This window comes from Scleropages formosus, chromosome 8 (assembly GCF_900964775.1).
Source record: "Scleropages formosus chromosome 8, fSclFor1.1, whole genome shotgun sequence".
Taxonomy (NCBI): domain Eukaryota; kingdom Metazoa; phylum Chordata; class Actinopteri; order Osteoglossiformes; family Osteoglossidae; genus Scleropages; species Scleropages formosus.
Window position 1 is genome coordinate 24,005,373 of NC_041813.1, and position 14,988 is coordinate 24,020,360.

Consider the following 14,988-nt stretch of genomic DNA (forward strand, 5'->3'; position numbering starts at 1 on the left):
TTTCCACTTAGAAAATAGATTACTTTCTTGTTTAAGTGTAAATTTGTTTAGCAATTCAGAACATTGGTAAACAATAAAAAAAATATAATACATTTTTTTTCATTCCTTTGTTCTGCCAGTGCTGTTTTTATTGGGGATTATGCAGGAATCATCCTTAGAACGATTTACGTATGAATTTTTTAAAAATACTATAAAAAGATCTCTTTTGACTAAAAAGTGGGCTAAACTGTACGAGATTTAAAGGACTACGAAGATGCCACTTTCGCTCTGTCCCAAAATTTACGAACAAGCGGTGACGTGAGTAACACGCCTTCGTTTTCATTTCGTCAGGCCGCACCCACGACTTCCGGGCGTCATCACTTCCGGAAGCTGTCAGACGCTTCCCTACTCGGAGGGCGGAAGTTGCGCGAACCGATCACCAGCGGTGGGCGGCGAACGCCTAGAAATGAGCGCCGGGCTGCGGCTGCGCTTCACCGCACTATCTGACCTGACGCAGTCCTCGGGACGCTGAGAAGACGATGTTGAGGAAGTGCAGCGGCCGCCCGGGGTTTTTAAAAAGCAAACGGGACCGACTCTGAGGACTATGTAGTGGCTTGTTCGCTGCTCTTTTTTTTTTGAGACATTTCTGCGAGGATGCTGCGCTGGATGCGAGAACAGCTGGTGAGCAAAGTGCCGTCGCGCGTCCTTAGTGTTAGGAATGTCTAGCCCTGGGTAAATCAGTCTAAAGAGCGTTGTCTTAGTGTCTGCGAGTCACCTGGGACAAGGTTTTGATCTTCGTGGTAGAAATACGAAAACAAGGCGAGGAGGCCCTTCACAAGCGCGGAGCTCTGGGCAGTAAACACCACTGACGTGGAACACGGCGCGTACACCGAGGTTCATATTACGTCGTTCAGAGGGGGGGAACAAAACTGAAAGGTGTGTGCGCACAGCGAACACGTATCGTATCGCCACACGCAGTCATTGCCCGTCTGAGGCACGACGACGAGCTGAAGTAAATTAGTAATGATTACTGTACAAGAAGATGATTACTAATTTACTGTAATCTTAAAGATTATTTTGGATATTTTGCGAATAGGATTCAACAATAGTTCGGAAAACTTATTGTGTTCTGTCACTGTGCGCAGCGTTACAGCATCAGACACACACAGCGAGCCGGTTCTCGATACCATGGGCATGTTTATAAACGTGTCTGTTACGTCGGGGGGGGGATTAAAAACCCGTGCAGACGTTAGTAACCGTTTGGCGGGAAAGTGTTTCGTTAAGCAGCGCGAGGTTGGGCACGCGCTCGGCTCGAGGCGCCGCGGTGCCTCTCCGTTACTGACGCGTTCGCTCAGCTGGAAACTGCCCAGAAGTGAGATCATTCTTAGGATAAACAAAGAAGCAACCACTCGGTGAATCCGTGTTTGCGCCATACCCAAGTTTTAAACGTACAATTAAGACGGACTCGGCTTTCTACGAAGTTAAATGTTAATTCTGGCTACGTAACATGGGTATTTTTTGTATGCGTTATTTGTATGCCATCATGGTATGCCTGTGTGTGTGTGTCAGTTTTGTCTCTGTCTACACAAGTTGCACATTTTCAAAGATGCAAACATTTCCGAGTTCTATATTTCGATCAAATCAAGGGCGAAGCTGTTGTTTTTTTTATAAAGCATTTTGACGTCGTATATCATAGATTCTGATGGTGTTTCGAGGTAGAGTTTGTGATACATGCATGCTTCTGCACCCAGTTGTTTAAAAGGTGAGTTAGAAGTGAATGAGATGATCTTTCTGTCTGTATTTATTGGCCAGATGCAGTGGACAGTGTTGCTGCTTCTCACTGTGCTTGAGCACTGCAAGAGAATGCAGGTTCAGTCTTCTCGGTCCGTGATGAGTTTGCATGTTCTCCCTGTGCTCGCATGAGTTTTCACCTGGTGCTCTGGTTTCCTCCTACGGTTCAAAGAGAGTCCGATATTAAAGTTGTTTTTGAACCTGCGAAATGCATCAATGCCTTGATAGAGGGATGTTCTGCCTTGTTACAGAGGCAATAGACTTCACGTATTGTTTCACGATGCTGGGCACTTATTCCACACTGAGGCATTTTCTGAGTTATTGAAATATGGCACATCGCTAGCCACCTGACTGAATTTTCCCATGGGGATTAATAAAGGATCCTTGTTATGTTTTTGTTATACAGGTTGAGTCACTGTTGACCTTAAGAGTCAGCTGGTTGTACCTCGTGTTTTTAGTAAACACAGTAAAGGAGGACAAGGAGTTCTTGAATCTTTAGCATGTTTGACATCTGAATATTTATTCAAATCAGCTTGCAGTGTTTCATAATCACTTTTACAGTGATGTACCCATTTACACAGCAAGGTATACTTACTGGTGTAATTCAAGGTAAATGATTTGATCGAAGCTACTTTAGCAGAAGCTGAGTGGGAGCTTTCAGATTGCAAGGTGAGGACTAGTGGCCACACTACCAACTTCTGCCTTTTTTTTTAAATATTTGCAGAGTTATTTGGTTATAACATATTAATACGCGACATAGCAATGATAAGGTGGGTTAAGTCTGAAGTTAAATTCGACTCGTAGCGAACAATTGCGTGGTTTTCTTGGTTAGGGAGGGTAGAGAAGTGGTTGACTTTAGTGTGCTTCTGCACATTTTAGAATTGCAAACACACGAAGGACATGCCAGCTCCCCATACCCTGACTTGGATTCGAACTTATGTTGAAGAAGCAGCTCAGAACTGTGAGACACCGGCTTTACCTGCTGCACCTGACATAACTTCACATACTGTGTAAAGAAAATGCTTTATAACCAAGGTTAAAAATATTTAAAAAAAAGTTGTAGAACTCTTGTCCTGATAGTGAAAACCTTAGACATGGTCATATGAAGACATCAGACAATCCTGAACTCTCAGGAGGGGTATTTCTCGAATTAGGAACCAACCCATAATGTAATATGACAGGAGAGTTTTCTTCATTGACTTGGCTGGCAGGACTGAGTGTCTCCACTCACAGAGCTGTCTGTGTTGACATGTCGTGTTCTCCTTGTTCCGCTTCCTCAAGACCATTGCATTGGTGACCAGATTCTCCGTACTCCCCGATGAATAGATTTGTTCAATGGTGTGTCACATCTGGGGGGCACGGTGGCGCAGTGGGTTGGACCAGGTCCTGCTTTCCGGTGGGTCTGGGGTTCGAGTCCCGCTTGGGGTGCCTTGCAGCGGACTGGCGTCCCGTCCTGGGTGTGTCCCCTCCCCCTCCGGCCTTACGCCCTGTGTTGCCGGGTAGGCTCCGGTTCCCCGCGACCCCCTATGGGACAAGCGGTTCAGATGGTGTGTGTGTGTGTGTGTGTGTGTGTGTGTGTCACATCTGGGGTTTACTGTTTTATTAAATCCATGCTACCTTTTCCTTCACTGACTGCGGCTTACCACAGCCCTTACTGCATAAAGATGGCTAGACATTCACTAAATTTGCGATGGTGTTTCACTTGGAGTTGTGGCCTGTGACATTGACACAGTGGCGCTAACTTGTAGCTAAGACTCTAATGATCAATATCTATATTACAGAATAGGCAGGGTATGAACAGATGAAAACATGTAAAGTAGTAGTATTGTACTGAGTACTGTAATAGCTGACTTGGTACTGTTTAGTTTTCTGCTCCCGTCTTCATCATGTCACATGCCGTATGTGGAGTGCTGCCCCCGGTCTTGTCATGATGTATTTCATCATCAGTGTTATTTTAAGGAATGTCCATTGTATGGAACAAGGGCAGTTTTCTTTCTTCTTTCCTGTTACTGTTAATTTAGCTGGCAATTTCTCCAAGGCCACAATGATTTACTTTTTTTTTTTTTTAAAGCTTTGCTATCAATTCAGGGTATGAAATTTGTTCAAGGGCATCATGGCAAGAGTGGATATTTGAACCTAGGATATGTTGCATGTAGTTTCAGGACCTTTTTAGGAAAATGCTTGTTCTGTTAGTTCTTAACTCACAACTAGGTTATATTAACTGATGTATTTGTCTGCGAAGTGAGTAATTTTCTTGGATGGCCCAGCACAATATTTTGAGTGATTCATTGTGAGTAGCATTTCTTTTGGGTAGCAAATATGGTAATTGCATTATGAAAGTTCTTAGTAATTGCTGATGAGATGCATGCTGACATTTGTTATATTTGTGTTTTGGGTAATGCTTTTCCCTGGCCTTTTTAAATTGGATAAGATGGGTGAAGGCTAAGTTTTGTTTACACTGTTCCGCAAGTGCTGACAAATTGCTGACCGGTACATTAGTCCCACTGACCTTCTCACCTGCAGGTAAACTTGAGTGTGCAAAATGAGATTTGAGCTATGTGCCTTACAGCTGTTCTTGCTTACCTAAGAATCACATTTACCTTCCTAATTTTTTGTGTGAATCCTGAATACTTCTTGTGGTGGGCTGCTGGGTGTTAATTTCACATTTAACTGGAGATGTGACAATACATTTACCATTCCTCTTGCTAGGTGCGATATTTCATTTGAGTCAGTGTGTTGCAGTTTTTCCATTTATAAAATCATTAGTTTTTTCAAATCTGTGTGGCTAAAATATGAAAGGAAACAATGTTCTGAAAAGGTGTTTATAGTCATTGGCTGTAGCTATTCAGTTTTCATCTTGCAATTCTGTTTTTAATAGTATTTGCTTTGTCTGTAATGATTTGGTCAAACTCTGATCCCCTTGTTGCTTTCTCTGAATTGATTTAAAGCTCCAAAGTGCATTATGTCCAACTATAAAATAGTGCAAAGATCATACTGTCTTAATGTTATAGTTTATGGTCAGTTATGTACTGCTTATCTCTTAGGAAACTTTTCTATTGTGCTGTGCTGACTAGATTAATATTGTCTATTAAGATATGCTTGATAGCATTTAAGTCTGCTTGGTTGAATGGATGTCCTATTCTTAAAATCGAAAAGTTTGCTTAATGTTTTTTTTGGGGGAATTTCACAGGGAAGTGGCATTTTATATAGAATTAATTTACCAATAATAAAACGCATACATTAACATAAGAAGATGGTGTGTCAGGACAAGGAATAAAGCATAAGAGCAAACTTCACATAATATCAGAATATCTGGCCTCAATATATGAGTCAAGTGCCTCCAGGTTACTGGTTACTTCATCCTTCAGTGAGCACTTTGAGTTCTGCCATGATGAGTGACTCAGCATGTGAAGATAAGGTTGATGGGTAGTAAAATGAACTGGAGAACTAATTGTGGAGGAAAGAAAGATGTCTGTGTAGTTCAGTTAGAGCAGTGTGATGGCCATGGTTATGAAAATAATTTGAAGTCTTAAATATTTGTTGCTGAACATGAAGAAAAAGCTCATGTAAATTGCTTAAACAAAGTTAACATATTCCCACTGTTTCATATTGTCTAGGGTTTTGACCCACCACATCAGAGTGATACAAGAACAGTTTACATAGCAAACCATTTCCCTCAGCATGGACACTATGTCCCCCAGAGGTTTGCAGACAACAGAATCATATCTTCAAAGGTAAATTATAAAAAATCAGCTTCTCTTCTGTGTTCAAACATATTGTAACCCTGTTTTAGGTTTTTGTTTCTTTTTAATTTTGTGTTTCATTTATATTTCTTTTCCCTTGTTTCTTTGCAGTACACAGTTTGGAATTTTGTTCCTAAAAATTTGTTTGAACAGTTCAGAAGAATAGCCAACTTTTATTTTCTTATAATTTTTCTTGTCCAGGTAAGTGCATTGCTGTATGTCATACATTGGTTTTGTCAATATGATGGTATTTAAAAGCCTTCAACAGGTATTAATTTTTACAAAATCTTTCTTAAACTCATGATGTAGAGTTCACCTAGTTCTGATCTAGTTCTGCCTGTTGTACACCTTAATATTTTGTCACACAAACTCTCAACTGAACCCATCACCTTGTTCTGTTTAGTTAATGATAGACACTCCTACTTCACCTGTGACAAGTGGACTTCCTTTATTCTTTGTCATCACAGTAACAGCTATTAAACAGGTAAGTCTACTGTATCCCTCTGCTTATATTTTTTTTCCCCCTTGTTTTAGTATAAATCTGGAACAAGAATTTCTGTTTTGGTAGAGCTGTAGCCATTAATGCGTTAAACAAAATATTACGTTCAAAACGTAATCCTTACAATTCAGATGAAGCCTTGCAGCAGTGTAATCTGCTTGAAAATCTCATGGTCGAGAGTGGGCATACAAAATCAAGAAACTAAAAGTTCTAGTGTCCCAAGTTTAATAGTCTTGGTTTTGTCTAGAATCGCACAACCTCACATTGTCCATTCCATTTTGGCAGGGTTACGAGGACTGGCTGCGGCACAAAGCTGACAACGAGGTGAACGGGGCGCCTGTGTTTGTAGTGCGCAGTGGAAGCCTGGTGCAGACCAGGTCGAAAAGTATCAGAGTAAGTGGCAAGTTAGAGTTCATGTGCTCATCATTAACTCGAAGGAAGTGGCTCTCGCAGATGGATGGAATGTTCTTATCCATCCTCGTCAGTCTCAGGACTGCATTTAATTTCTGTTCTTCTACATACGATCTCTCCGTTTTGGTACAGTTGAAACACTACAGGCTTTGTATTCATACCACAGTTTCCCAGAAACTTGTACCACAGTTTCAGATTTTTCTTTGAAGTGGAATTGCACTCAAAAATGGTGGTTTTATTTTACATTGTCAGGTTTTATATGCATCCCACAATTGCATGAGATGTGTACAGAGAAGTGTGTCTGGGTTCTTTTGAGAATGTTCACTAGTCACTGAGAACCATTAAGAATTATTGGAAGTTTGTGGATTAGGAATCAACAGTTAACCAGTTATCCATAAAAAATAAAACAAGCAGTTTAGCTTTAATTTTAATATTATTGCAATACCTGATCACTCCATAAACCCCAGCCTGAATACTGAACCCCTCTGCCTCTGGTTGTTTGCTTGTCCCATTCGCAAGGATTTTGGCTCTGGTGTAGTGGAATGAGCTTGCTTTGTCCCTCAGAACTTCTGCAACCCTCATCGTTCATGGCTGGTCTCCAAAACCACCTTTCTAGGGCTCACTTCTTACTTGATCTCCTGGTAGCTATGTAAATTAATGAACGAAATCAATCATGAATATCTTTATATTTGCTGTTTGAATGTTCCTTATAGGCAGACACTTGAGGGATGTGTACAATCAAATTGATTGTATCAAACAAACCTGCTGTATTGATTCTTGTCTACTTTGTTATACCTCAGTTTTCTGCCAAATGAATGCAAGTGTCTTGGAAAATTTCAGATGAACACTCCTGACTTCTAAGAATGGAATTGAAAAGATTAGCAGAAAAGACAAACATTGTTCTAGTAGTTCATTTAGGATATTGCTGTACAAATTTCCACATGCTAGCAGCTCCCTGACACTTGTCTACATCTGCTAAAGGTATTGAGGGAACTAAGGGTGTTTTTGAAAGGCCTGGACACCTGCATTTTGTTGCATCCTAGTGATGATTCCCCCCCCCCCCCCCCCCTTCTAAAATCTTTTTTACATTATTTAGCTCACTCTTTTCTCCAAAGTGACCTACAGTGTTAAGCTACTCGGTTGTTTACATTTCTTATAGGTTCTCCAACTGGAGGTGAGATTGAAACCTGTGAACTTTGGGTCAAAGGCAGCAGCTGTAACTGCTATGCCACCAGCTTCCCCCTATTTTGTTTATCTTATTTGTTTGCAAAAGAACAGTCTTATTTCATTGTCTTTCAAGAGGTTTTAAATGTCTGCATATACTTTCTATGAAAGTGTGTGTTTTTTTTTTTTTTTTTGTTTTTTTTATCTTAAGGCTGTTTGTATCATTTGGTTTATTTGCATTGTTTATGCAAAATTTGTGTGAAAGGTTGCCAAACACATAAGGATACAAATTAACTCCAATCCTTCAGACTGGTGTAGAATCAGTGGCTTTACTTTTATACCAGCGGAAGGTGTATTCTCTGCTGCTTAGCTATGAACAGGCTGTGCGTCCACTTTGTGAATACATGAGTTCTGAAAATGCTTTGTTCTAAGTGTGTTTGCGTTTCAAACCAGTTTGGCTGCTTTGTCTTTGTCGTTATCTGCAACATGGCCTAGGAAAGATTATTATTATTATTATTATTTATTTATTTTTTTTGGATACTTTGTTACGTAATAAGCCTGCAATAGCCCATGACCTCTGTTTATTTTAGACAGCATGGCATTTGTTTTCATAACTGCAGCTATGATGGAACTGGAGTTTTGCATGCTTATGATTTTATGAAGTTTAATTTCTTTCATATTAGTTGTTCATGTTGTGTGTTTTAGTAGTTTAGCTTTTCAATTTTTAATAAAGAACAATTCATGAAGTTGTCTTACCACCTCTCAACCACTTTTATTTACTGTTCCAACCTTATTGTGAACACACCGTGTGCTTTAGACTCTACAGGATGTCACATTGATTTCATAACCAAAACAAGTAGCCTAACATTGTGCACAACTTAGTATTTAAAATTAGGCTTACAAGTAAAAGAATATACAGAACACACAAGAACACCTGTAGTTAATTTATGCATTCTGCAGAAGGAAATTATCAGGTGTTATGGGGTTGTCAATGAATGCTTGTTTTAGAATTCACTATAGGTGTGCATTTAAAATCTGTGGGGCTTATATCCCTTTTTTTGGTATGGCTACAGAGTTTTAAACTGGCTAATAATAGCTAAAAGATATCGGGAAAATATTACCCCTTTGTAGTTTTAGTCCTCAAAACTATTGGTGTTATGAAAAAGTATTGACAACAGCAACTGAAAATCATAACAGGCTACAAATTATACTTCTGACAGTGATCCCTGCTCCATGGAAAAAAAGAAAAACACTGTAGGAAAGCCTGTTTGACTTCCTTTTGACAACAAAAATGTGCTGTTTAGGGTGTATAATCCTATCACGGTTAATCCAGATCACTAGCAGTATAAGAACCTTTTGAATTTGCGATGGATTACCCATTTAATAAGGATCCAGAATTTGTTTTTATCCTCAGAATACAACGTTGTTATTTGTACCCTTACTGGCTAAGTACCAAAAAATTTCCTATACTCATTCCCACATGCCCCACTGGGCTACATGTATTGGATGTGAGGGTGAAATCATTGTCATTGAAATATACAGCCAAGAAACTTAAGGTGATAAGGTTTCAAACTCTGCTTGAATTTAATCTTTACAGGCCTGCTGAAATGTTGTGCCATGTTTGTTGACTCTGAAGCCAATAAATTTGAGCATAGTACTACTGTCTGTATGAAGTTCCAACTAAAATATCTCTTGCCTCATGTACGAAAGTGCAGAAACGTCATTGAATGACAGGAATATGCCACTTTAATGTGGAGACTTGTTCATACCCCTGCAAAGGCAAGAACGTACTCTTTGTGCATATATGTAAAATAATGAAGAAAACTTAAGTATCACGCTTATATGCTTGTCTCCAGGTTGGGGATATCGTCAGAGTAGCCAAAGATGAGACTTTCCCTGCAGACTTGGTGCTTTTATCATCTGACAGAATATCGGGGACATGTCACATCACCACTGCTAGTCTGGATGGAGAGACAAATCTAAAGGTTGGTGCTTCAGTCTCTTCCGGTCTTTTGCTGTTTACTTTCTGAGAGGATCAGAAAATGCTTTTCATGGCCTGTGATCACTCAGTTCAGTACTGGTTTTAAAATGAAATAAAGTGGATGTTGTACTTTGCCAGTGGTTTTCATTGCAATTATCTTCAGGGTGTCAAACTTGGGTAGAAGCTTTCTTTTAACAAAGTGATGCAGATGGGGAGGACTGTTAGTGGTCATTTTGTCTAATGAACACTATTGTTAATACCCTTTACTCTTTTTCTCTATGCTGAACCTGTAAAAAGTCTTCTTTTCCTGGGCCTTCTCTTCCATCAGACTCACTGTGCTGTCCCAGAAACAGCTGTGTGCCAGACAGCATCTAAGCTGGAGGGCCTGCAGGCTATGGTGGAATGTCAGCAGCCTGAAGCTGACCTTTACAGGTATATGAGCTGTAATTGCATAGTCTGTTGGCTAGGCCAAAGACTGCCTTCGTTTTCTGATTAAGGTTTGTGTTCGATGTGTGTCCCAACAAGACTGACTGGTTTGTTTCTCAGTGCTTTTTCTTTGTTTGTATTAGCTTAAGTCCAAGGTTTCTTTTCTTAGGTTTGTTGGCCGACTGACTGTGAAACAAAATGAAGAAGAAATAGTAAGGTAAGAGTCTTATCCTTTAATATTGGTTAATAACATGCGACATTGACTGGTTCAATAATGGTTATAACAATCATATTATTTAGAGATGAGATTGGTAGCTCTGGTGGGGTTTTTTTGTTTTTTGGGAATCGCCTTTTTGCTAAACTTGGCCAATTCTCACTATCTGCTTTTTGACTCGGGCACTTGGATTGGTAAGGAAATGTTTACATCCAAAATGCCAGAATCCTCAATCACCCGAACATCAAAAGTGATTATTTCGTGTGCACTTATGCCAGTCTGGAAAGGTTTTTCAGCAGGGATCGTTTTTGAAATGGCGCTCATATAAGGTATGAGTAATGCTTTTGACAAGATAATGTTGTTCTTCAACTGCTTTTAGACCTCTAGGACCAGAAAACCTCCTCCTTCGTGGAGCAAGACTTAAAAACACCAGAGAAATTTTTGGTAAAGTTACACCTCCTCTCCCCACAAAAAATTCTATTCGTCCTTAAAATATTTGTTTAAACAGTAATTTACCGTGCACCAGTATATTAATTTCCAATATTAACCATCAGTGTCTAATGCTGGAGATCTGTAACATTGAACATAGCTACCCCTGAAATGCTTGCTGAAGTTCTGAATACTGAAAGTCATTTTCAGACCCATTTGACTGATTTCTTGTTCTTTTCAGGTGTGGCGGTTTACACAGGGATGGAAACGAAGATGGCCTTGAACTACAAAAGCAAATCTCAGAAACGTTCAGCAGTAGAGAAGTTAGTGTGATGAGATTTTCCAGTATTTGCTGCATAAAGGATTTTCAGCTGTCCTTTGTTTCATAACTCCCATGTAAACGTGTTACAGGTCCATGAATACATTTCTGATAATCTACCTTGGCATTCTGCTCTTGGAGGCCACACTTAGTACTATCCTGAAGTATGCCTGGCAGGCTAACAGCCAGTGGGATGAGCCATTTTACAACAGGAAGACAGAGCAGGAAAAAAACAGCAGCCAGGTATGTCCCTAGGCAAGTTTTCAGTGTGCAGAGGTGTAAAATATGCGTTTGTGTTAATTACCTTTATTCAGTAACTTGCAGGTCTTTTCTTTCCCTCCATTCAGATCCTGAAATTCATCTCGGATTTTCTGGCCTTCCTGGTCCTATATAATTTTATTATTCCAATTTCTCTTTATGTGACTGTGGAAATGCAAAAATTTCTTGGGTCGTTTTTCATTGGCTGGGACTTGGATCTCTACCATGAAGAGAGCAATGAAAAAGCTCAAGTCAACACATCGGACCTGAACGAGGAGCTTGGTCAGGTGTGTGTCTTTTTTCTTTTTTGCATATGTACATGTATGTGTTGTAGTGTTTTATTACAGGGTAGGTAAAGGTGGTACTTAATTAATCCCTGCACAGAAATTCATCCAGACAGCAGTACAACATGCACATTTACAACCAACAAAATACCAATAATAAATAACAAAATCGAGTCTTACATTTACCGTTAAAAAGCTTTAACCTAAACCCTAAGGTCATAGGACATGTTGTGACAGTAGAATGAATGAAGCTTTATTAATCCCAGAGGGAAATTCTGTTTGGTTGCAGCAGCGTACAGCGTAAGTACATGCAAAAATGCATGCGGACGTACATTGCAAAGAGAGGTAAATTTATATGTTTTATAGCATTATTATGACACATCGTTGTATCAGTTTTATTCAGAGCATATGGCAGGTTTTCTGTTTTACTTGTGAAAAAGGGTGCTTATCTGTCTCAGTAAATATCCAGCTTTAATGTTTATTTCTAAAACTCACAATTCAAATAATGCGGTCTAATATTGTGTGATACAGTATGTTGTAATATTAATATATTTGTGGCTGACTGAGATGTTCCTCTGTAGGTGGAGTATGTTCTCACTGACAAAACTGGTACCCTGACGGAAAACGAGATGCAGTTCCGCGAGTGTTCTATCAACGGCATAAAATACCAAGAGATCAACGGCAGACTGGTTCCGGAAGGCATGACCGATGATTTGCTTGGAGAATCTTCACCTCACTTGGTATTTCTCATTCCGTCTTCAAAGACTTCAGTTCATTGAATGATGTGATGGGTGGAAACATAAGGGGAGGGGGGAAAGCAGCAACTTCACTCACAGCAGGTTTTTGGAACCCTGTTGAGATTAGCTTTTCCTCACTGCTACCTGGAACGTGTGAAAGATTATCCTACGTTTGTCTTGCTTTAGTAACTCTCTGTTTTCATGTCCACCTTTGGCCTTGCAGAGCAGTGAGGAGGAGCTGTTCCTGAAAGCCGTCTCTCTGTGTCACACAGTGCAGATCAGCTATGATCAAACAGACGGCCTGGGGAAGTCATTCCCACAAGCCAATGGTTCCTCACCGCATATGGAGTACTATGCCTCTTCACCAGATGAGAAGGCTTTAGTAGAAGCTACAAAAAGGTGAGAACAGTGGTTCTCTAGGTCACAGTCAACTGCGTGTCTTTGTTACAGTTTGAACTTAATTTTAGGAAACTGCAGAGCCAGTGGAAACAACACAAAGTGTGATTACATCTGGCAACCTGTACGGTACTTAAATGAAGTGATTTCGACAGTGGTGAAAAACGACAATCCAGAATTGTCCTGCATCTCTAGGAATGCCTGCAGAAGTCGTAAGAAGACATTTTAGCTAGTTTCCTGACGAAAGTTTTTAAATCCCTCAAAAAAAAAAAAAAAAACTAGTTTCCAGTAATTGTACTCAAACTTCTGACAGGTGCTATATATGCTAAGTTGCAGAAAGTGCTACAATTAAGGTGGTTGTCATGAGACAGCTAGGCTTCTTGTCTGAGAACCACTTGGTTTAGGTTGTGTTGTACATCAGACATTTGATTACTATGATAACAAAAGGGACGCTTCTCTGTTCATGCAGGAGCAAAATTTCAAGCTCATTCACAGAATCTTAACTCACTTCACTGCATTTTGACAGGACATTCCCAGGGAAGTTTCAGCTGTGTTTTAATTGCATAGTCTCTCCAGGCACTTGGAAATATTTATCTTGTGAATATAAGATAAGGATTTATTGGATTGAGGGGCACGGTGGCACAGCAGGTTTGGCCAGTTCCTCTGTGTGGCGGGTCTGAGGTTCGACAAGCCCTGCTTGGGGTACCTTGCGGCGGACTGGCATCCTGTCCAGGGTGTGTCCCCTCCCTCTTTGGCCTTGCGCCCTGTGTTGCCGGGTAGACTTCGGGTTGCCGTGACCCCGCTCGGGACAAACGGTTGTAGGCGGTTGATTGGTTTACTGGATTGGGGTTCACTCAACCATTTGAAAGACCTTTAACAAAAAGTTTGATTTATGTTCATATATATTTTTGTTAAACAGAACCCAAATTCATTTTGATGAAATGATATATGTAGGTGCGGTGGCGCAGTGGGTTGGACCGCAGTCCTGCTCTCCGGTGGGTCTGGGGTTCGAGTCCCGCTTGGGGTGCCTTGCGATGGACTGGCGTCCCATCCTGGGTGTGTCCCCTCCCCCTCCGGCCTTACGCCCTGTGTTACCGGGTAGGCTCCGGTTCCCCGTGACCCCATGTGGGACGAGCGGTTCTGAATATGTGTGTGTGTGTGTGTGTGTGTGTGTGTGTGATATATGTAGACTAATTGGTCTTATATTCTTGGCAAAGAAGTATATTTTATTGTTTTGGTTTCCACCGGAAGTTCCTCTGTAAATACGTGACTGAAGTATTTAAATGTCTTCCACTTGGAAAAATAACATTTGAGCTGCATCACAATTCTAAGGAATTTTTGGAATGTCTGGACAGCTTTCTGGAACTTATTAGAAAGAGCTGCTTGATACCTGATATATATTTGTATCCTTTTGACCTTGAGCCTTTGCTCTATACACGTGGACGTATTTGCAGTTTCTTCATGTACTGTCTCTACCTGTATGTTGCCATGACCCTGTGCCGTTAGTAAAACTGATGAGAGAAAGAAAAAATAAATTAAAAGACTTTTGTGTTAGAGGCGGGTGAGGTGGCATGGCAGGTTGGCCGGGTCATGCTCTCTGGCAAGTCTGGGGTTCGAGCCCTGCTTGGGGTGCCTTGCGGCGGACTGGCGTCCCTTCCTGGGTGTCCCCTCTCTCTTCGGCCTTGCGCCCCGTGTTGTTGGGTTAGGCTCTGGTTCGCCGTGACGCTGCTTGGGACAAGCAGTTGGTGTATGTGTTGTGTTGTGTTACTGCATATTGTAGTAGTAGCTATATACTGTCAGATGTTGAAACATAGTTAAAACTGTTGAATTTGCATTTTCTATTAGCTTGTATTACTTCAATTTTACCCCATTCTCAGATGAAGGTAAATATTTGAAAATGTTATTTCTGACTTGCTAAGTCTGAATACTCCATTTTTTTTTATTGTTTTTACAACAGAATGGGAGTAACCTTTACAGGGATCAAAGGGGAAAATATGGAAATTAAAACATTTGGAAGACTGGAAAAGTAAGTGTGACTGCCCCCCCTTCCAATTTTCCCATAAATTGAAAGCTGTAATCGGCTTTGAAATGAATGCTGGAGTTTATAAATGCTGTAACTGTGCAACTGTCTAGGACTTGGTACATAGTTTCTTTAGCAGCTCTTTAAATTTTCCAGGTGAAGGCCGATAATGTTGTCTCTTTGCAGGTATAAATTACTTCACGTTTTAGAATTTGATGCAAACAGGAGAAGAATGAGTGTGCTGCTGCAGGCACCTTCAGGTACGTTGCTTTTTTAATGTACCTTTTGCTCGGGATGTGATAATGATGTCTCTGCATTTCTCAGTTGTTTATGTTTC

General features: G+C 40.5%; 1 protein-coding gene across 2 annotated transcripts in view; it reads left to right on the top strand.

Moving 5' to 3' along the window:
• The first annotated feature begins 375 nt into the window (after positions 1-375).
• atp11b (ATPase phospholipid transporting 11B) overlaps positions 376-14,988 on the top strand; it is a 28,396-nt gene continuing 13,783 nt past the window's right edge. For both annotated transcript variants that reach the window (XM_018757289.1, XM_018757290.1), the window contains exons 1-16: positions 376-660; positions 5,388-5,504; positions 5,625-5,714; positions 5,917-5,997; positions 6,298-6,405; positions 9,444-9,572; positions 9,897-10,000; positions 10,164-10,211; positions 10,588-10,652; positions 10,879-10,960; positions 11,049-11,199; positions 11,304-11,501; positions 12,080-12,238; positions 12,459-12,634; positions 14,589-14,657; positions 14,838-14,911. In XM_018757289.1, the coding sequence (XP_018612805.1) occupies positions 634-660; positions 5,388-5,504; positions 5,625-5,714; positions 5,917-5,997; positions 6,298-6,405; positions 9,444-9,572; positions 9,897-10,000; positions 10,164-10,211; positions 10,588-10,652; positions 10,879-10,960; positions 11,049-11,199; positions 11,304-11,501; positions 12,080-12,238; positions 12,459-12,634; positions 14,589-14,657; positions 14,838-14,911 (1,678 nt within the window). In that variant the 5' untranslated portion in view covers positions 376-633. The remainder of the gene's footprint in view (positions 661-5,387; positions 5,505-5,624; positions 5,715-5,916; positions 5,998-6,297; positions 6,406-9,443; positions 9,573-9,896; positions 10,001-10,163; positions 10,212-10,587; positions 10,653-10,878; positions 10,961-11,048; positions 11,200-11,303; positions 11,502-12,079; positions 12,239-12,458; positions 12,635-14,588; positions 14,658-14,837; positions 14,912-14,988) is intronic.